The sequence below is a fragment of the Meleagris gallopavo genome, chromosome 1, assembly GCF_905368555.1.
Source record: "Meleagris gallopavo chromosome 1, MGAL_WU_HG_1.1, whole genome shotgun sequence".
NCBI classification, from domain to species: domain Eukaryota; kingdom Metazoa; phylum Chordata; class Aves; order Galliformes; family Phasianidae; genus Meleagris; species Meleagris gallopavo.
In genome coordinates this window covers 120,458,124-120,480,148 of record NC_139404.1, presented here as the reverse complement: position 1 = coordinate 120,480,148, position 22,025 = coordinate 120,458,124, and the positions used below count along the sequence as shown (strand labels likewise).

Below are 22,025 nucleotides of genomic sequence, written 5' to 3'. Positions count from 1 at the left end.
GAATTAAAACTTGATTAAGCTTTGAATGTTTTATTCTTATAACTCTATAGAAAATTCAGCAAATCTGGAATCTACTTGATGTTATGTATCATTTTTCATCTCATTCATATCATTTCCATGGAAACTTATACCTGCATTTCACTGTTAGTCAGGGTGACTAAGTCAGGTGGTTGACTCAGGAAATCATAGCTGATAACCCAGAAGAATAGGAAAGAAGACCCAGGAAGACATTTTAGACTAACTTCAGTCCTTATAAAAGTCTTAGAGAAGATTATTGTGGGTGCTATTGACAGGCATTTAAAGAAAAATAACTATTATCAGGAATAGTCAACCTGGTTCATGAAAGAGAAGTCCCTTCTTAGTAACTCAATATCCTATGACATGGTCAGCTGCTCAGTGAATTAATTCCTCGATATCACGAACTCGACCAGAGTGTGGTCACTGCAGCCCAGGCTGCCTCCAACCTTAATGTCTTTAATGATCTCCTCCGCATTGGTGAGCAGCAGGTCCAGCAACGCTTCACCTCTGATTGATCTGTCCAATACCTGGACCAGAAAGTTATCATCAGTGCATTCCAGGAGCCTCCTGGACCTCTTGCAGTCCACCGTGTGGTCTTTTCAAGAGATATCCAGATGGTTGAAGACCTCCATCAGGACGAGAGTCTATGAGCATGAAACCTCCTGCATCTGAAGCAAGAAAGCCTTGTCAATAGTCTCCTCTTGATCAGGTGGCCTGTAGTATACGCCTATCACCAGCTGGCCTTCCCTAATTCTAACCTACAGGCTCTCAACCTGTTCCTGACAGTTTCTCAGAGGGAGCTCCTCACAGTCTATCCACTCTTTGACATAGACGGCAACTCCCCCACCCTTCCTACATGCCTATCCCTTCTAAAGAGCCGATAGCCCTCAATGGTGGTATTCCAGTTATGGGAGTCTTCCCACCATGTTTCTGTGATAGCAACAAGGTCATAACTTTCCAAGTGCATCACGGTTTCCAATTCGTCCTGCTTATTTCCCAGGCTGTGTGCATTGGTATAAAGGCACTTCAGCTGGGCTTTGCATCTCACAGCCTTTATAGAAGATCTAGGATCCCCTAGAACAGCAGCATCCCCAGCACCCCCTTCCCCCAGTCCATCCTTTTGTACTCCACCGTCTTCACCCATCAAGTTTGGTACGAGCCCTTGAATGACCCACTCAACCCCAGTGGCCCTCGTTTTGTCCCCTTCCCCCTTCATACCTAGTTTAAAGACCTTTCAATGAGTCCTACCAGTTCCTCGGTTAAGGTCCTCTTACTGCTCAGAGACAGGCTACTTCCATTTGCAGCCATCACGCCAGGTGCCTAGTAAACTGGCCCGTGGTCAAAAAAAACAAAATTCCTGTGTTTACACCAATTTCTAAGCCATTTATTTATGGGTTTTTTGGATTCTCTCAGTATCCTGCCCTGCCAGGTATAGAAGAAAACACCACCTGCACGCCCGCTCCATTAACTACCCACCCCAGTCCCCTGCAGTCTTTCTTGATAGTCCTGAGGCTTTTCTCAGTAACTTCGTCACTGCCAGCCTGAACTATCAATAAGGGGTAATAATCAGAAGGGTGAACCACTCCAGGAAGATTCCTTGAAATGTCCCTGATCCAGGGAGGCAGCACACCTCCCTGCAGGTAGGGTCAGGCTGACAGGGCCTTCCGTTCCTCTCAGCAGGGATTCGCCTACAACAATCACCTTTCTGTCCTTCTGGGTGGAGGCAGACTTGAGGTGTGGGGTCGACCGCTTCATCCAAGGCAACTCACAGGTGGACCTCCCTCCACACCCCCACTCACCTCTCCCTCGAGTTCCAGGGCCTCAAACCTATGGTGCAGAGACTCCTGGGGAGCTGAGGATGGTCAGGTTGGGGGGATGCCCACTTTGCCGAGCCAGTACCCGTTTCCACTCCTCCTCCTTTCTCAAATTGTTGCTAGGGGGAAGAGAGGACAGGGGGCTCACTGCAGCAACATATGCCTGCCAGTTCCCCTCTCCTACCTGTTTGCAAGTCAGCAAGGGGTGACGTGCTCCATGCGGTGCCTCAGCTGTGTGCCAAGATCTCAGGGCCCAAAGGGACCGGCATCACCAATCAATCTCCCTCTCACATTCCTTTACAGTCCTCAGCCTCTCTACCTCCTCCTTCAGGTCGACCACAAGGCTGAGTAGGTCATGTAGTTGGTCACATCTTATACAAGTGCCGCCTCCATCGCCCGGCACTGCAAAGGCCAGGCTCTGGCACTCGTGACAGTCAGTGACCTGAGTACCAGCATCTCGTGTTGGGGCCTCAGTATGAGTCTCCACACTTGTCTTAGCATCAGCGTTCCTTTCAAGCATGCACAGGACCTCAGTCTGGGTCTCCACGCTCTTTTTGACTGCAGTCTTCTTTCTGCATGAGGATGGGACTTCCGTCTGGGTCTCCACAGTTTTTGTGGCGACAGCCTTCCACCAGGATGCAGCCATCGCCGACCAGCAGGCACACTAACACTACTGGATAGCCTTAATGAGGTGTCCCTCCTGCCGGTAGTGCTTGCTCTACCCTCGCCCCGTTGCCGGGTCGTTAACAGGAGCCTGCGCACTTATCACTCGCTTGACAGCGATAACAACTCTTCTCGCTGTGCAGTCCCGGCCGAGAAGCCAGAAGCGAGCAGAGGTGCTGTGTTCTGCTCCTGGGAACCGACAGCAGGGTGGGAATGGCACAGAGCTGCCAGGAGAGGGTTGGACTGGGCATTGGAAGATCTTATTTAGCGTGAGGGTAGTCAGACCCTGGAACAGGCTTCCTAAAGAGGTGGTTGATGCCCTGTGCCTGTCAGTGTTCAGTGATCAGCTGGTCAGTGCCCTCTGTACCATGCTCTGATGACTTCTGGTTAGCTCTGATGTAGTCAGGTAGTTGGATGTGGTGATTTTTAAAGATCTTTTTCTCTGAACTTTTCTAATTCTCTTTCTTCAGGTGTCTCCAGTGGCTTGAGTGCGTTCCTCTCGTAGGTGAGACTGGAATTCAAATGGAAATTTCTGTGGATGGACTGTCAGTTAGTCAACACAACATATAATCTATTAATATAGTGATAAAGGAGAGGTATTTTGTCAGTTCCACCAGGTGAATATCCACAGGATATTGCAGCTGTAGCTAAGTTTAAAATGGCGTGTGGGAGAATGAAAATCCAGAAGATGTCTGAAAACTGAAATAAAACCAGGCATCCCTAAATTGGAAAAATTTTACTTTGTTTTCTCTGTAGTTCTAGAGGCTGATTTTTAAGAATAATTCCCAGAGAAACAAGTGAGGCTCACAGCTGGGGATATTAATGGGCTCCAAAAGTTCGGTATAGTCTTCTGGTGCCAGGCTACTGTGGACTCTGACTGCCTGATAACTGAGTGCCTCGGTTTTTCCTCGTAGTCAGAACAGATACTGAGAATGTCACATTGTGGTGATCATGGCTATGATATTATATAGTTTTTAGGTGACATATGAAAGCTTTGTGTGATGCAAATGTATGATACAAATGCCTGGATTCTTGATGCTCTTGATTGCCTGGAATGATACAAAAGGCATTATTCATTTTATGCGTAATTTTGTTTCCAGCATATGTGATATGAGACTATTTAACTTTGCAAAGCAGCTCTAGATAACAGACTCTCAGAATGTGGATCAATAGTGAAGATCCAAAGTAATTATTATAGAAATCAGCTGCATTCTCTGTCAAGTCTTCATGATCTTGTTCTACTGAGTAATATCTAGGAATATTCTGAATTCGGCCATTTAAGCATGAGGTGTTCCACAGTTCCTCTTGCTCTTCAGCTTGTTTAACAAGGATGATGGATGTGCTGCTTGCCAGCTGTTTTTTGCACTACTGTAACAAAGATTCCTGGTAACGCCCTCTACTTCCATGTGTATTTGGTACAAGGCAGGAATGCATGAAAGAGGGAAGAAATAGCACCTATTTCCCTGTTCAAAATGTATTTCTTTTGACCTACAAGAAAAGGTGAAATGCTGCTTTACTGGTTTGAAAAGAGAAACGTTACTTTTATCAGTTCCCCTCCCCCCCCCCCCCAGAAGGAACGGTCAATTGGGAGATAACACCTTTTCTTAAATAACTTCAGGTGAACTTTCAGAGTTCAGAGTCAGCTCTGTAGTAACTGAAGGGACCTCAGTGACTCTCAAGCATTATGGACACAACGTGTTTGGATTTCTCAGTATTCCCAAGCAGCTGCCCTGAAATAAGATTTATATTAGAGACAAATAACCCTGAAGCACTGCTTCTCAGTCAATTTTTTTGCTCGAAATTAGCAATGACATCACATGAATAATACTTACAGATCTTTACTGCACTGTCTGTTTATTTAAATGCCTATGTGAACCTCTACATATTGATTTCTCATTTCTGTATTTCTTTATGAACTTATTTTCATATTTACCTATACCTACATGACATTCTACATAAAAATGATACTAAAATACTATCTGAATAGGAATACTCCCTTCTAGACTAAATATTGTCTTCATTTTAGGTTATTTTTTCTTGTAGGCTAAGGCTGGGTTTGTCTTCATGAAGAATCATCCTAAAACATATCTTGTAGTTCTGCACTGGGCAAAGAAGGACATCTTATTTCAGGTATCTGCCACTTACTGATATCACACAGAAACTTAGATAAGTTGGCGGGCATGCAATAATTGGGTTCTCTTTCCTGTTCAGGAAGCAGTTTATTTCAGGGAGCAGTGCTTTTTGTGGGACTGAAATAAAGTTTAACGTGTGACAAAGTGGGAAGTTACTTTGAGGATGTTAGTTAACAAATGAAAGCAGATAAATAATGTGGAAGAGATTAGAGTGCTCTGTGAATTTTTAGCAAAAGACTGATAATATCATGAAATATATTCCATCACAAGAGGAAATTAAATGAAGGAAGAATGTGCTTAAAAAAAAATACAGGGCAAAACAATGTTTGCTAAATCGAAAAGACTAGCGTTCATATTCAGAGAAATGCCACTTTTATATTCCTAAATTATTCCTTCAAAAACAATTACGATAATAAAGGAAGCAAATGCCTGGACTCTCCCTTTCCATTATCGACATAGTTTTTCAGCCTTTTCCAATGAACATGAGTTCTAAATGAAGTCAGAAAACACACTTGTTTGGTTGCAGTAGGAGGTAAATCAAATCTTAAATAGTCTTAATTCCTGTTGATATCCATATGAGTTCTGCATGAAGACATGTTGAAATCCGTCATGCAGATCAGGGAAGAGAATTTGGATTTAAAATTGAGTAAACAGAAAACTTAAAATATATTCCTCATAACTTTTTTTTAAGTAACAATGATATGGACCAACACTGATGAATTGAATATATCAGTGAATTTAAATGTGTATGGTCAATTAAATGTAGGGAAAATGATTCATTAATTATGCTATGATTACCATTTGTCTTGAATTAATGATTCTTTTTTGATTGTTTGTTTGTTTTTTCAGTTAGTTCATATTATCCCTATTAATGATACTGGAGGATGCTCCCACATTAACAGTTCCAAATAATCATGCAGGAAGACATCAGAATATTCACAATATTTTCTTTGGGCTTGGTCTCTTCTCACTGGTGACAGGTGACAGGATGAGGGGAAATGGCACCGGGGAGGTTTACGTTGGATATCAGGAAAAACTGCTTTACTGAAAGGGTTGTTAAGCACTGGAATAGGCTCCCCAGGGAGGTGGTTGAGTCATCATCCCTGGATGTGGTTAAAAACCATTTGGATGTGGTGTTTAGGGACATGATTTAGTGGAGGGTGGTTAGAGTTAGGCTAGTATGGTCAGGTTGTGGTTGGCCTTGATGATCTTTAAGGTCTTTTCCAACCTGAGCAATTCTGTGATTCTATGATTCTTCAAGAAGAGAAGGAACAGGCAGTCAACTGAAATATATGAGCATTTTCTTTTGTTCAAACACATGAATTGCTTTCTCAGTAAATAATGTGTATTTCCAGTTCCATAGCTCCAAGATAGGCTGTCTGTAGAAGACGTGTAGATTTGGTTGAGTTTTCTACATTTTGGATTGCGTGATAGTTTACATCAGATAGTTAGAGTTCACTGTTTGCAATGCCTTATGTGGGAGAAGGTGAGACAGATTGATGTTGAGTCATCTCAAGATTATTTGGAAGATTGTCTGCAGGTGCCCAGAGGGTTCACATGTAAATAAATTGCAATTCTGACCTTAACTACTGTGCAAATTGACACATGCATAGCCACCTCTTTCAATTTCTTCTCAAGGAAATTCTGGGTGAGATCTACAGATTTGCTGTGCTGATGATATTTCATCAGCATTTGTAGTAAAAAAATGTCTTTTTCTTGACTCTCTCCTAATTTTAGATAGGCATCCAAAAGAACAGAGTTAGAACTGCTGAAGAGATATTGAATTATCAGATCAGGTTCCACCACAGGTGAGAGTTTAAAAAAAGGAAGATTGCTGTGACCTTTTCCCAGGTAATACCTGTTGCTTTCCAAGCCTCAGTGAAAACTTCACAGGCTTTGAAGTTTTATTGCAGCTAATTTAGCCAGAACAAATTCAGAGGACATCCTGCACTTCATTTGTTCATGTTATAGGAAGGATTTTGCTAAAAAGATAGGAAATTATCCAGCTTGAGTAATTTTTTAATGTTGTTGTCTTCGCAGTGTTATTAACAACATGGAACCTTATAAACTTTTTTTTTTTTTTTAATATTTTCACAAGACTTTAAAACCCTGTACAATTTGCATGATTTCAGCACTCAGCATTAGACAGAAAACTGTGTATTCTAGCTTGGCAGACATCAAAAGCAAAAGTAAAGGACAAAAACTGGAGATGCTGGTGATTCCAGGTTTGTGTCTCCAAGCGGACCATAGAAACAGTCCGAGTGCATCACTAGCAACCTGTAGCTCTGCTTTGTGTGCTGATTACTGGAGATCAGTATTCTCTTAAATAAGCTTGCAGACTGCGTATATATACTGATGTCAGTCTTTCTCCTGCTATCAGGGTTAATTCTGTGCAACGTTAACTAGTGAGGGGCTAATATCTTTCAAAAAATAATTCCTGTTCTTGTCTTTGTTTCATATGCATATGAACAACTGCCAGATAATCTTGTCCAGTTTTTAAGATTCTGTTGTTAAGAAGAGTTTTGTTTTGTTTTGTTTTGTTTGTTTGTTTGTTTTGTATATGTGTGTTCTGTTGTATTTTAATGATTATTGAAGCAGAAAAAGCTGAACACTCCAATTTTGCTGAAGTGTATTCCTTTATGAATATGCAGATTATGGAATGTCGTTGTTAGGATACACAACCAGCCAGATGATTTTAAAAGAGGCATTAACTACCTGGCTATAAAATGTGACTGTGGAAAGGACTGAAGCCTTGGCATAAGCAGACATTATGGAAAGCTCTTGAAAAAGCAGGGTTTTTTATTTACAAGTGCTTTGAAACAAACTTGGTTAACAAGCCGAATACTTATAATGTTTGAAAGCTCCAATGAAACTCCAATTGACTTTAATTTGGCTCCTACTTTGGCAGGAAAGGAGAAAAGCCTGGGAGAAATGACCTTTGCTTATTCCCTAGAGTGTAAACAATTGAGACACAGATATGAACAGATCCACATTCTCTGTAGGAGCATTTTCTCCTCTTGGTACGTACTGCATAATGAATGTATAACTCACACTGGAGTCGATAGTAATTATGCACATGCACTGAGAGGGAACACAAGTTTTAAACTGGAGCCTTTCATAAAATCTTATTACCACTGCTGCACAGGCCACTGTTCAATACAGTTAGTTAATAAGCATTAGTCAAATTCCTTTTGGGGTAGTAGCAGTAATATAGGTAAAATGCTGAATATAAATTTGTTGCTTAATTACTTTCTAAAGAGAAAAGTATTTAGCTAAAAGACATGTTTTGTGATAGATTTCCTATTTTCTCTCTAATGCTCAGCGCTGGTTTTGGCAGTGAATACCATGGGAGGTGAGAAGAGTAGTCAATTTTTAATCATTTGAAATCTGAATATGTATTGTTTTTCATACAAACAGTAACGTGAAAACAAAACTTTGTGGTTAAGCATTCCAGTCAGGAAATATATGGGCAATCTTCATTTTACCCCACGATGAATAATGCATTGTGTTACATCCTTTAATTATGTGTTTGTATACCACTTCACAAATAATATTTTTTTCCAACAAGTTTAAATACTAGTTTATGCAATTTTCTAGTACTATGTATTATTCAGTGTATGCTAGGAAGAATTCATGAAAGTCTTTAATATAAATTCACATAGCATGCTGATGTTACTCAAGAAATTTATAAATAAATCACAGTTTCTGGAACACCAATCGTCTTTAGATCTCAGACAGCCTCACAGAAGGGTTACTCCCAAAGAAAGGTAATTGAGGCAGAGCTCAGCAGCATTTTGATTCCTCCAGGTCAAGGCACCTGACCTCACCACAGGATATATTCCTGTCATAAACAAACAGATGCTTTAAAATTAATAACTAATCATGGCTCTAATGTTGCTGATGACTTAGAGGATACCTTACAGATCACTACTAGCCATAAAGAAAACTAATTATGAAAGCGCACACCAATAACAGGCAGCCTGTGAGTCTGAAGGCAACATGTCTTCTAGGGCCTTTCCCCTGCTTTTCAAGTTAAACAGACTCCATCTCAAGGAATGCTCATATTCTGCCGGCAGAGCTAACAGTAAGTCGCTGGGATGCAGAAGCTGAGATCCCTCCCTCTTTATGCTGTACTGAGAAACCAAACAGGTTGTAAGAGAAAGTAGAAGCGCGTTCTTTCCCAGTATCTGGAACCATGGAGAAGAAAGAGGAAAGGCATTTATACACCCACGCTTTCACACACTTGCTCCTGATATTCATCTCTAGTAAAAGCTAGAGGAAAAATAGAAGTAAGAGATGTCTGTAGTGTAAAAAATGACAAAAGAGACTTTTCAGAGCACACAGAAATATCTGTTTCATCACGTTGCTACCCTATTGCATACTGTCTGCTTTTGTCACAGCATGTTTCTTTGTTACTTGTGAACTTTGTATTGCAAATGCCACAGGTAGGTGTCCAAATATCACCTGTGACAAAGTGGTTTTATGTTTCTATTATTATTTTATTTATTTTGTTTTATTTTTGCATTGTTTCAAATACTTCTGTTTTCCTTAACAGTGCCAAAAATAGCTATGTGTCTGCATTTTGGATGTGCTAGGGGATGGCTAATCAGCACAAGCAGGATATACATGATTATCTAAACCATTCATATTTTGTACTGTGATTGCTTTTATCATGCTCTTCACCGGGCATATAAAATTAAAAGATCAGTTTAGAGTAACTCTTGTAATCCATTTATAAATAAATTGAGCTTTACAGCTTTCTTCATTCTGCCCGTATGATTACACCGTTCCGGATCTTAGCATCCTTATGCTTCGATCAGATGCCATATTGTAAAGTCTATTTTAAAATGTTATTTTGAATAAGCTTGATAAGCATTAAATGGGGTAAAAAATTGTTTTGTTGCAAGCCAGGAAGAATGCATACTTGATTAAATATCAAAGACCAAAATTTACAAAATAATACCGTCAGAACAGAAGCAAATTCAGCCTACAAGCATTAAGAGAAGATATGATTAAACTGATTACGATGTGCAGCATTACTCATTGCTACTATTCAATTCTGCTGCCTGCTGAAGTCTCTGTTTTACAGTAGAAGTAACATATTTTGCTCATCAGGCTAACATGTAACATCTGGAACAAAATTATTGCTGCAAATGAAATCAAGAACTGTGACAGAACTTTTATGTATCTATATATTGGAAGCAAGTATTCGCTAGATAAATCATCTTAATAGCATGGTTTAACAGTGCTCTTTGCTAGTCATGCTACCAGACATCCATGGGACAGTACTTTCTTGCCACTGTTACCATAAGAAATTAAAAAATTGAAATATTAAGTATGAATGGATGTTCATCAGACAATGAATTCAGCCACACAATTCTAAGAAATGAGTGGTTTGTTGATTTCCTACAAATACTTGTCTCTCATAGCTGCAGTTAACTCAGATACAGTAAACAAAGGATGTTGGTGGGATAGTGTATTTACAGTAAACTTGTGTATAGATTAATAGACATGAAATGTAAAAATAATTCAGTACACACCACTGATTTTTCATTTTAGTGCCTCCACTTAGTAATCTCAGTTTTCATTTCGTAGAAAATTTAACTGAGGATCCATCCAGTCAAGTGAGATTAAAACAAAAATGTATGGAAAGTGTTTTAAACTGGTTTCCTGTAGCAGGGATGTCTTAGCGGTGGTGGCTCAAAGCCCAGACACATTCAAAGCACCAAGAACTTACCTCACAAACTCATTTAACCATACTTTGGATGTAAGCGTATTAACTATGATATTTGCTTTGTTTATTCTTTTCCTGGATTCTATAAAAAGGCAGACGATGGATAGCAATTCTGGTGACTTTCTCTACAGCCTGGCACAGCGTGGAGGGAGAAATTCACTGCTGGAATGAGCGTGGAAAAGCCTCTGACTACTGAAGTGCCTCCTATTAAGCTATCAGGTATTACCAAGTAAAGAGATTCTAATTTCATAAGCAAAGATTCTAAATCCAAGGCACCAGTATGAAGTTTAAGACTGATTTTGAGTCATTAGTAGAGTCTGCCTTTGCTGTGAATGGATTCTCTGAATAATTTCTTGGAGCCTGTGGTATATAATATATGTATGTAATTTAAGCTATAAATGACATCTAAGAGCTATCAGTGATTCAGAGACATATCTAAGTTGCCAGGAGGAAGTATGAAATATAGAGAAAGATCAATGTTGTGATGTTTCTGAGTGGTATTTTTTATTTGTTTGGACATCTGCCAGTGAATCCTAGCATGAATTACAAGAGAAGGTCAAGGACTGAATGAGTAGCTCATGTTAACCTTTCTTCCTCCTCCTACTCTCTAAGGCAATAAGACCTGGATTAGTTAATGTATGTATAACTGTATTTATATCCATCCTTATTTCCAATGTTGTTCTACTCCAAATACCAGATGTTGTCATTTTATTTGTATGAAATGCTCTTGTATATTTTAACGGCTTCACTGGTACAATGCTAGAAGCAAAGTATTATCAACCACTTAAACAGGCTTTGGAGCATAGAAAGTTCTTGGAAAAAGCAGGAATCTGATGGTAATGCCAAAAAAACAAGAGCTGAGTCTGCTTGAGCTGACTGATAAAACAAACGTAAATCCCCATCTAATGACACTGCTGAACTGTCATACCTTAAGCAGAGGAGAGAATAAGTTTTCAAATGAGACCTGGTGTATTCTATTTTTACTACCTTTGCAGTACAAGAAAAATCACACCAGGAATTGATATGGATAGGATAGGATAGGACAGAACAGGTCCTAGTGTTGTGGATGATGCCCCGTCCCTGGAGACTTTCAAGGTGAGGCTGGATCAGGCCCTGGGCAGCCTGATCTGGCTGCGGAGTCCCTTGCAGGGCGGTTGGACTAAATGGCCATCAGTTGTCCCTTCCAACTCTAAGGATTTGATGATTATAGGACAGGAAAGGATAGGATAGTTTCATTTGGAAGGGGCATATGTGTTGAGTCCCATTGTCAGACTGCTTTTGAGATGTCTCACAGTTAAAATGTATCTAAATGCTCCCCGAATACTGGCAGGCGTGAGGCATCAGCCACATCTCTAGGAAATCTATTCCAGTGTATAACCACACTCACGCTAAAGAAATTCTTCTAATGCCCAGTCTGACTCTGCCCCAACAACTCTTTGCTGTTTCCACTCTGCCATCAGTTCCCAGGAGCAAAGCCTGGCATCTTCCTCTTCTTCCCTTCACCAAGCCCTCCTCCAGGCTGATCAGCCCAATGCCTCTCCTTGCTGGCCATGCCTTTGGCCCTGTTACCAGCTCTGTTGCCATCCTCTGGATGCTTCCAAGAATCTTGTGGGGAGCAGAACTCCACACAGTATTCCAGCTGAGGCTCCACCGATGCTCAGTGTGTTCTCGTTGAAGTTCATGCTGTTGCTGATGACTCAAAGCTCCAGTGCATCTGGTTGCTTATGTAAGCCCCCTTGTCCATCCAGAGACTCAGTAGTACCTCCCAGTTTAATACTCTCAGGACATTTTACTAAAGATGCATTCCACATTCACCATCATACTTAGAGCTCTGCCATTCAGCCTGTACTTTCCCTAGTGTAATGTAAACCTGTTCATATCACAGTTGGACAAGTTGTCCAGATGACTTCTGATAAAATCCAGAAAAATTACATCCACCACCTTCCCTTCTTCCACTCAGCAGGTGATCTTATCATGAAAGGGTATAAAATTTGTATATAAATATGTTTATCTATGATGTGTCATATATATGTATACACCTATATGTATACATATGCATACACAAACTTCAGAAAGCAAAATTCATGTATAGGAAGTGTACTCAGTACAAAATTGCATGTATTATACATAATTCAATTTAAGATAATTTTACTATAATCTCTTTCCAGCAATCTTTATTATTATTTATAAGGAAAAAAAAATGTAGTAGAGAACAATGAGAACTTTGTGTTTTTTGAAAAGTTTAATGACACTCAGGTAATTAGTAAGAAAAAAAGAATAAAGGATGTGAAAATACTTCAAGTATTGCGAAAACATGCAAAAACAAACTGTATTGAGAAATGCTTTGTTATATCTGTTAATGTCAGATATAAGAATACTTGAAGTACATACTTTTATTTTATATTGTACAGCTGAAGACACAACTATTGTATTGTCCTAACATAGTTAATGGCAACACTTCATTTGTTGACAAGAGACTTCTTACTAACACAATACTTAAAGAAAAACAGGATTTACTACTTTTTTTAATTATTATTATTATTTTAATTATTTTTATCCTTTACATAATTTATTGTAATACAGTTCAAAAAACAGAGAGCCCAGTTGGTTTCTTGTCCCTAGTTCATCATGTGGTCATGTTGTATTACCTTCAGGGCTTTTTTGTTTGTTTTATCTCCAGTATAATTGGGCCTTTTACATTCTCTATACTCCATCTATTTTTTGTATGTTTGGCAGTATTTTGAAATACACTTGACCTTGTTAACAAGCATCTGACAATTATCATAACCTGAGATGCCAAAAGTTATATTGAATTTTCTCTTCTTATGGACACTAATTGCATATTTGAAGTGATGGATTTTGTTTCTTCAGTGGTGTGCTCCTTGATAAATTATTTGTCATAATTTGGGAAAGTGGTATGACCTTGTTTCTTCCATTTCTCTGAATTTCCAAAAGTGCATATACAATGCAAGTATAAATCATGTGCCATCAACTAACTGTTATAAAACTATTTACATGGAAACGGGGTGATTCTGTCCTATTTTCTGATCAGCAGTTAGTGCTTAAGAAAATCAAGCAGAATAGAGAGATGACTGAATTAGTTCATGTTTGACATAATATATCATATTTAGTACCCTTATTAATCTTAGATATCTGCCTGGAGAACAGTGAGGATGCATTATTTAGTCTCTTCACTAGAAGAAAAGCATTTCTCTCTCATCTTACTCCACATTCCTGCACCATTTTACCACAAGCCCCCCACCTCATCCTGCACAGGAGCCCATGACTCCCATCCATTTGTCACACTTTTGCTGTCAAAAATGTGTGGTGAGAGATAACAGATGATTGACACTGGAAAGAATTGCATCTGTGCAACAGGACCTACACAGCTCAGACACAAACTGCTGCATTTTGATGTCTGTGTTATTACTTACATCTCCCATTCCTGACCACGTGGGGGACAGGGGAGAGAGCTGTGGACACCCAGGCACACTGCCTCCAAATGATTTCCCCTGAACCGCAGAGCTGTAGCTCGTTCCTCAGGTTGGCCGTACGTTTTAAAGACAGTGTTTGATTGCGGATGATTTACAAGGAAGAGATTGCAGAGGCTTCCAACAGGAAGAGCAATTATGAAAAATAAATGAATAAATGGGCAGAGGGTGAGGAGAGACTTTGAAAGAACGACCGAAAGAACTTCTTCATGCTTTCCAATTCATGGAAAATGGGTGAAGGATGCAAAGAAATCATTCTGCCAATACACAGAGGGGAGTGAAACCTGGAGCCCTCTGGTTAGAAAAAATAGCTTGTCTGAGCCCTGCGCGTTTTAAGCAGAGAGTTATTCAAGTGAAAATTGCAGTTCGCAGAATCACAGAGTGGTCAGGGTCGGAGGGTACCTCTAGGTCCATCAGGCCCAGCCCCTGCCCCAGCTGGACACCCAGAGCAGAGTGCCAGGCCTACAGCCAAGGCAGCTTCTGGACATCCCCAAGGAGAAGACTGCACAGCATGTGCCAGTGCTTCCTGATGTTCAGGAGGAACTTCCTGTGTTCCAGTTTGTGCCCATTGCCTCTTGCCCTGCCAATGGGAACCACTGAAAAGAGTCTGGCTCCATCTTCCCTGCACCCTTCCTTCAGGTATTTATTGACATCGGTAGGATTCCCCTGAGCCTCCTTTCCTCCAGGCTGAGCAGATTGTACCTGAAGCCTGTATCAGTAAATCACCTTTTTCAAGACCTTATTAAGTTTTCTTTGGCACTTCCTCATAACTGCTGTGCTAATTAACATGTTACTGAAGTCTCTGTTAGGCATGATGGAGCAGATACCCAAAATTCTTATTATTACATCTCCTATCATGTTTTTACAACCCCCATGGCAATTATAGGCAGGCTATTTTAAAGTACTTCCTGCAACCTTTTTTTTTCCTTTTTTTTTTTAAGCTCAGAATTGTAGTTATTTAGCATTTCAGACAGCTGTGAAAGTGCAGGAAATGGCTGCTAGCAGCTAAATTTTGAAAGGAAAACTTTCAAGAAGATTTTTTCTAATTAGAAAACTTCTAAAATGTTTAGTTACTTTTTTTTTTTTTTCCCAACAAGAAAGGTAATGAACATTTATAGGCCTTTGAAAGCATGTAGTATCACAAAATCCATGTGAACAGCATCATCTGAAAGATATCTGCCGTGATTTCTGCACTGGGAACTGTTCAAGCATTCCTGAGATTCCCCACACTTTTAAGCAGGTGGCAGTGTCGGTTAAAAAGACATGGTTTTTCCTGCAGCAGATAGAAATTGTTGCTCTCCAATCTCTCCATTTATCTTAATGAAAGGTAAGAATATATAGCACTTTTGTTGGGTTCCTGCCTAGATAAGGATAGAAAAAATTTGAAAAGTATGTGTTTGTTGACTCAAAACTCTTTTATTGTTTCCAGATGTAGCTTTGTGAGCTTTCTTCCTCAGAATGAGAGACTGCAGTAAGGTACATAACTCTTCTTTAATACCATGTTAGCATGAAGAACTATCTTCCAGTGAGGCTGGAGGGTGTTGTAGTGCCGTGAGTCAGCACCAGCTCCCAGTACCTATCACAGCATTTTCAAAGTTTCAATAAATACAGAGTCTGTGGCCTTTTTTCTGTTGGACCTTTCATTGTGCTACTGACATGGACTCAGCAGGCAAGGCAGTAAGGGTTTGAGGTAGGTTCGCATGTTTAGACTTTTCCTACTAATTTCTTCTTCCTTTGTTTTGGTGTGCCCAAGATGTGATATCTACCACTTGCATCTATGAATATCTAGTGACGTGTGGAGCTTTTTTTCAGATATATCCTATTGTGTTAAGCTAAAGTGAACAAAATGCTTTAACAGAGTTTCATTTAATGAACGGTAAGTGGCTTTGATCTCTTGGTAATGTCGGAAAACAACAAATACAGTCCAGAAGAAATTTTTGAATATTACTACAAATGTGGTAAGAATCTCTGTCGTGAAGTGGCAGGTTTTTTCCAGGGAGATAAGAGAATGTGTGTATGCATTGGGAGAAAACTGCTTTTTTTTCTTTTTTTGGTCTGAATTGGATTTCAGAATATTGAAACAGACTTGATTCTTACTCTCACAAAGTTTAGGATTTTTCAGCAGGCCAACTAAACCAATGTGGAAGCGTCCAGATTCTTGTCAGGTTGACCAGACAGAGCAGGTGGTGGATGGAGGGGAAACGACGAGGATGGCAGAGGGAAGCACTTAGTTCACTAAATCCACTAGATGAGATTTCCCATTTAAAACCATGTTAACAAAACACTTCAAGGGTTGAGCAGAGTTTCCGCCCATCACCATATGTGTTTCAGAGGCTTCAAGTCACCCTGCCTTCCTTCAAACAATGTGATACCCCACCATCAGTCTGAGTTTAACATGAGGAGCTGTCGGTCAGCAGTGAAGGCAGTGGGAAGCACTGTGTGAAGGACAAAGGGTGGGGACGCTGGGGAGCAGGAGGGTACCCAAGGTCTGCAAGGTACCCAAGGAACCTCAGGTAACCACGACCCTTGTTTCAGCTGCCAATGCTTCAGTTCCTTATGTGTAAAAAGAAAGGCACGATGCTGCTAGCACCTTAGGGTGTGGAGATAGAGCCACCTCCAAGAAAGCTCAGTGCCATTGATTCCTTCTCTACACCGTGGGGAAGAGAAACAGCACCGAGGAACAACTGCAAATGGGCTCCCCAGAGCCCGTTCGCCCCGCACACCCGCTCCGCTCCTTCCAGACCCCGCAGTGCCCCAGGTGTCGGGGGGCCGCTCTCCCCCAGTCACTGGGTCAAGACTCCGGCCCCTCTCCGCCCCAGCACCCCCAGCGCGACCCCTCTCCCAACTCAGGCACACCCACGCGCACAAAACACGCCACTCGCCCTCCTCGCACACACACCCCATGCCACCAACCTTCCCACTCGCCCTCTGGGCGCGCACCCCCACGCGCGCACACACAAACCCACGCGCGCGCACACGCGCGCCTCTCCCCTCCCAGACGCCGGACACCAGGCGCATGCGCAGCGGCGGGCGCGGAGCTGTCCGAGTGCTGAATTTATAGCGCGGTGCGCTCCCGCCCGCCTCATTCCAGCACAGGCGCTGGGGTTCCCCGCAGCCCCCGCCGCCCGCTCGCTCCCGCACGGCAGCGCCGACACCTCCCTGCCAACGGGGGAGTGGAACAGAGCGAGCCAGTAGCCCCACCACCCTTCCTAAATGCTACTTTTCAAAGCAAAAGGGGAATAAAACACACCGGCAACAGACTGCTTGCTCTCAACGCTACTCCCCTTTGGGCGATGCTCTTTGGGTACTAGGGTTCTCCCTTCTTTTTATTTCCTTTTTTTTTTTTTTTTCCCCTTCCTTTCTCTTTTCTTTTTTTTTTTTTTTTTTTTTTTTTTTTTGTTATTTTTTTAATTTTTTCTTCATCTCCCAGTAAAAGCAAGGTGGGGAATAACCAGGTCTGATGCTTTGTATATTTTCTGTTGGCTGCTGGAGATGAGCCTAGGCTTGACCTGACCATGATTCCAAGGACTGGCATTTCTTTTTTATCCCCAGTTTGTAGAGATCCAGACCTTCTTTTCCTGATTGTCAAGAAAAATAAATTATTGCTGAATTTGGGAATCTAGGCAGCACCAGCATACTTTCTCCCTGCATCTCTCTGGAATCGTTTCTGGGATATTTTCCAAATCAACACAGAAAGCAGGAGGAATGAACCGGCAGCTAGTGAAAATTTTGACAACCTTATTTGCATTTTTCTTAGAGACAAACCATTTCAGGTAGGTGATATGGCTCCTTGTGATGATATTTTTCAAAGAATGTGGACATCATAACTATAAAGAAACTATATCATGTTAACCTAGTTTGTTTGCTATATTTGAAAGTGTTTTGTGTTCATTCTGAATAGACTTTCCTTTTTACACTAAGAGACTCGTTGCTTGGTAACAAACACCAAAAAATATTCAAGTTTGGGTGATCTATTTCACATTTCTCTGATTCAAAGACATGCTTTGTTACTGATTACCAACATAGCTGAAAACAGTTTCTTCAGTTTTTCTTCCAAATGCTATTTAATCTTTGTGCTCCCTCCAGAGCTTATGAAGGAAGTTGCTTTGGTTCCCTCCTCTTCAGGCTCTGGAAATGATCAACCAGATTTGTCAGGGATGTGGTTATTTGAAATTAGAAATCCAGCCTTCTGATTTTGGAAAAATGCCTAATTAAACCAGTCCTATGCTAATTTAAAGTATCAGTACAGCAGATTATTGCTTCTAATTTTTATTTTCTCTTTTTATTTTATTTCTAACGCTTGATGAGCTTTTGCTTCAGCTGCTGACTTCTTGCGATACAAGGCAAACAAGTCATTGCTATTCACCAAAGCACCATTTCAGCTGAGATTCCTTATCTTCGTGTACAAAGCTGTGTATCTACATGTAAACATACAAAATGCTTTTGTATGTGTAATAACATATGTATACAGTGCTTGAGTGAAAAAAAAATGTTTGTATTCAAGAGTTTGCACACATGAGATGACAGCACAACTTATCACTAGTGGACACTGAAAGGAGACAGAAGTAGACTGTAAAGTATCATCCAAAGTAATTACACTGACTTAGTTTTCAAGTTTTTATTATCTTATCTGAACATTTCTACTATTTAAGTGGGAAATATCATCTATTTTATATTAAAAATTAGAGATGTAAGAGTGTCACGTCAACAACAAAAGCAAAAAAAAAAAAAAAAAAAGCAACTCCCTTCCTCCTCCCCCCATATATGGAATTGAAAAAGTGGGGAATAAGATTTACTGTCACATTGCCTTTTAGCAGTTTTGATGGTTCTATAAAAAGATAAAGAATTTAGTATTATTTAGTATTAGTTAGTATGCTTACATGTAAATGCACCAAAAAAAAAAAGTACAAGAAGGACTCCTGAAACAGAGTAGTTCCCTTCGGGCAAATATTTAAATAGAGAGTAGTTAAGAAGAGAGTGTTTTTATTACTTTTAGTAGTTCAATGCACATATTGCAAGACAGATAGCATGATGTTGGTTATTTAGGAACCAAGATAGTGCTGCTTATGATGAAATCTGTGCCTCTGAGGACCAAATGTGACTATTTCATTACTAGTTTATTTTCCCTACAGAAAATAACATGCTTTTTAAAAAAAAATACACTGACTCTCCTAAATTTTTAAAGCTAAAATATATTTATTTTTAAAGTGAAGGGATTTGTTTTGAACAGCAAAACGTGTCCATGCATGCTATCCAAAATTCATTTTTATTTCTAGCATAATGTTTCCTGATGAAAAATATATGATATCATTCAATAAATAAAAATCTTAATTGCTGCATTCAGTGAATTGAGACAATTTTATTAATTGTTACAATTTTTTCCTGACTTGAGTGAAATACTAGCTGAATAGTACCTAATGGTGGCTAATAATTTATTTAGGACGACTTTCTGTAAAGAACATGATTCAAGATCTGGAAAATCCCCCTCACAGACCCTGTCTCCTTCAGATTTTTTGGACAAATTGATGGGAAGGACATCAGGGTATGATGCTAGAATCAGACCAAATTTTAAAGGTAAGTTCTTTTAAGACTGTTGATAAATTAATGATTTTGTTTGTTTTGTTTAAGGATGTTACATCTGATTTCTTATTCTTTTTACAATAACTTTGGCTTTCTAGGGTATTATTGTCATGCAGATAAGTTGTTCCAAGGGGAGGACTAAAGGAGCAGTGCAGGTAGTAAGTGTACAGAGCTCTGTACTCTACAGAAAACTCTGTTTTCAAAATTACCTATATAGGTCAGAAACGTCTAGCTATCAGATGTTATCTACAAAGACATTTATAATTTCAAAAAGTAAATAGGATTTCCCTCTAAAAGTAACTGAGATGACCTGTTCCTGAAATTTTTAAGCCATGAGAATTTTCAACACTTCCATGAATGGTGGTTTCTCTTATAGCAGTGTCTGAAGAAGGAAGATAGGACTCAAGGTACACACAGAGCAGATGTTATCCTGCTAATGTTGACTGAATTCTCAGAATCACTTCCCCATGATCCTTACAAAAACCACAAAAACGTGTTCTGTTTGACATTTCTGCGATTCTCTCCTTTTCTTTCAAAATTTGAGCCAAGTTGTGGAGAATCACCACCACTATTCCAGCACGAAGAAGGCTGTGACCTGCCCTCTTCTGCAATCGTTGCTACCAGAACAAGTTTTCCTTGCTATACACCTTTAAATTCTAGTGGAAATGAACACAAACGTCTTTTGGCTTCAAATGAAGACAGCTATGAGGAAAGTTGTCATTGTAAATAAATTTTTAGCTCTTTTGAAGAATTCTCTAATTCCTCCAAAACTGGCCATTCAACCCAGCTCAAAGCTTGGAATGCAATTATACTTTAAAAATTAATAAAACTCTTCCTTCATAAACAACTCTGATGCTAACGTACAGTAGAGCTCATACCTATTGGCTTTGTTGACCAAAATGCATGATTTTCTACACTGCTCCTTGTTAACGGTGCTGTGAAAGTTGATAACGAGGGGAACAAACAATAATTTCTTAGCCAGCAAAAGAACTGTTGGGAAAAATGCCACTTACATGCCAATGAGAAAAGTGTTTAATTAATTTAGATCAAAGATCATTTTCTTCTCTCTGTTCCACAAGTACAAATTACAAGACATGGAATGAAGTGTCTTTTTTGACTGCCTACTATGCCTAAGTGAGGAGAAATCCAATTTGATTTTCAGATCCAAAGGTCTTGAAGTTAATAAAACTCTAGTCAGAGTTTTAATTTCAGAAGAGTTTACAAAATGCTTATTAATGTCCTGAACTGGAGCCCATGTTATCTTGTAGCGATATTGTGTTAGGCTTTTGCATTCATTTGATGTGTATTCACGAATATCAGAGAAGTTTTAGAGAATGCAAATAAAGACAGAAATTGCCTGAATTGAGTGAGGGTAGCAACTGTTAAGAACTTGTTTGTGTCCTTTATGTTGGAGGGAAAGTAAAGGAAGACTTCTGCCTCATCTCTTGTAGCTCAGGTAAAATCAGTTACGTATACCAGTCCCTGTTCATATAACAACACAAACTCTTTACTTCTTCTCAGTGTATGTCTAAAATCATTTGGTGATAAAGGCAGAAGGAGACAGACTTTTTGGTTTTGTGGTTAGAGCAGTATGATGTGTACAACATAAGGTTGAGGTGTCTGAAAGGCACTGCTTCCCTCAAAGCCTCGTGGTTTCTTCTCAGTGTGAAGCTGCTTCCTGTTGGCACTTTTTTTTTGCTCCTAGAAGCAAAGAACCTTTTTCCACAGCAGCAGTTTGAATTTCCAGCAGATCTTCAGAATTTTTTCATAACTTCCTATCTCTGATCTCTCAGAGGTTTTCTTACGGACTAGAGAATTAAGTCACGTGGCTTTGAATTTCACTGCGCCTGTGAAAACCTTTTCTGCTGATAACCATTTTTATTAGTCATTATGATGTATAACCATGTTTCAGTTGCCCAAATCTTGTTAAATTTTTCAAAGAATGGAAAGAAGTTATTTTTCTATATAGCACATATTTTCCTTTTAAAGAATGAGAGTACAGCTGCAAGGAGGTCATAAGAAATCTACTTGGCTTGGAATTAAGTCATATAAGGATTTTTTTTTGCACTGAATCTTTATTGTGATCTCAATACAAATTGCTTCCATTTCTAACATTTATTAATTGGTGTAATTTTTTGACAATATAATCTATTGCACAATACTGGTGTTTTAAGTCATGTAACTGTACTGATATATGAAATGTTAAATGACTTAAGAATATTTTTTTATATCTTAAGGCAAGAATTTTTAAGTATGAAAGATGCCCACAGGAAGAACCACTCAGACTAGAGATCAGCTACCTGGTTTTACATGTAATCTGGAGTTAATGTTAGTTTCCTGTGTTTCAAAAAATACAGTGTGGATGGAGGTATTTAGACCACTAGTCATGTATTTCTGTTCATTTTTTCTCCTTTAGATCAGTCACTTAGCTTTCTGCTAGTTCAATAGGCATTTTAAAATGCTAGAAAATTCGGATATTCTTGGAAAGGCAGTTGAGTAGAACCCCTTTATCTTATACAGCTAATTATACAATAATTAAATGTATTCCTATGACAAGTCTGAATTACTGGAAAACAGCAGCTATGTGATTTAA

General features: G+C 39.6%; 1 protein-coding gene across 1 annotated transcript in view; it reads left to right on the top strand.

Moving 5' to 3' along the window:
* The first annotated feature begins 10,451 nt into the window (after positions 1 to 10,451).
* GLRA2 (glycine receptor alpha 2) overlaps positions 10,452 to 22,025 on the top strand; it is a 130,412-nt gene continuing 118,838 nt past the window's right edge. Inside the window, exons 1-4 of the mRNA XM_085211788.1 lie at positions 10,452 to 10,580; positions 15,282 to 16,365; positions 17,405 to 17,625; positions 19,293 to 19,426. Coding sequence (XP_085067914.1) covers positions 17,558 to 17,625; positions 19,293 to 19,426 — 202 coding nt within the window. The 5' untranslated portion in view covers positions 10,452 to 10,580; positions 15,282 to 16,365; positions 17,405 to 17,557. The remainder of the gene's footprint in view (positions 10,581 to 15,281; positions 16,366 to 17,404; positions 17,626 to 19,292; positions 19,427 to 22,025) is intronic.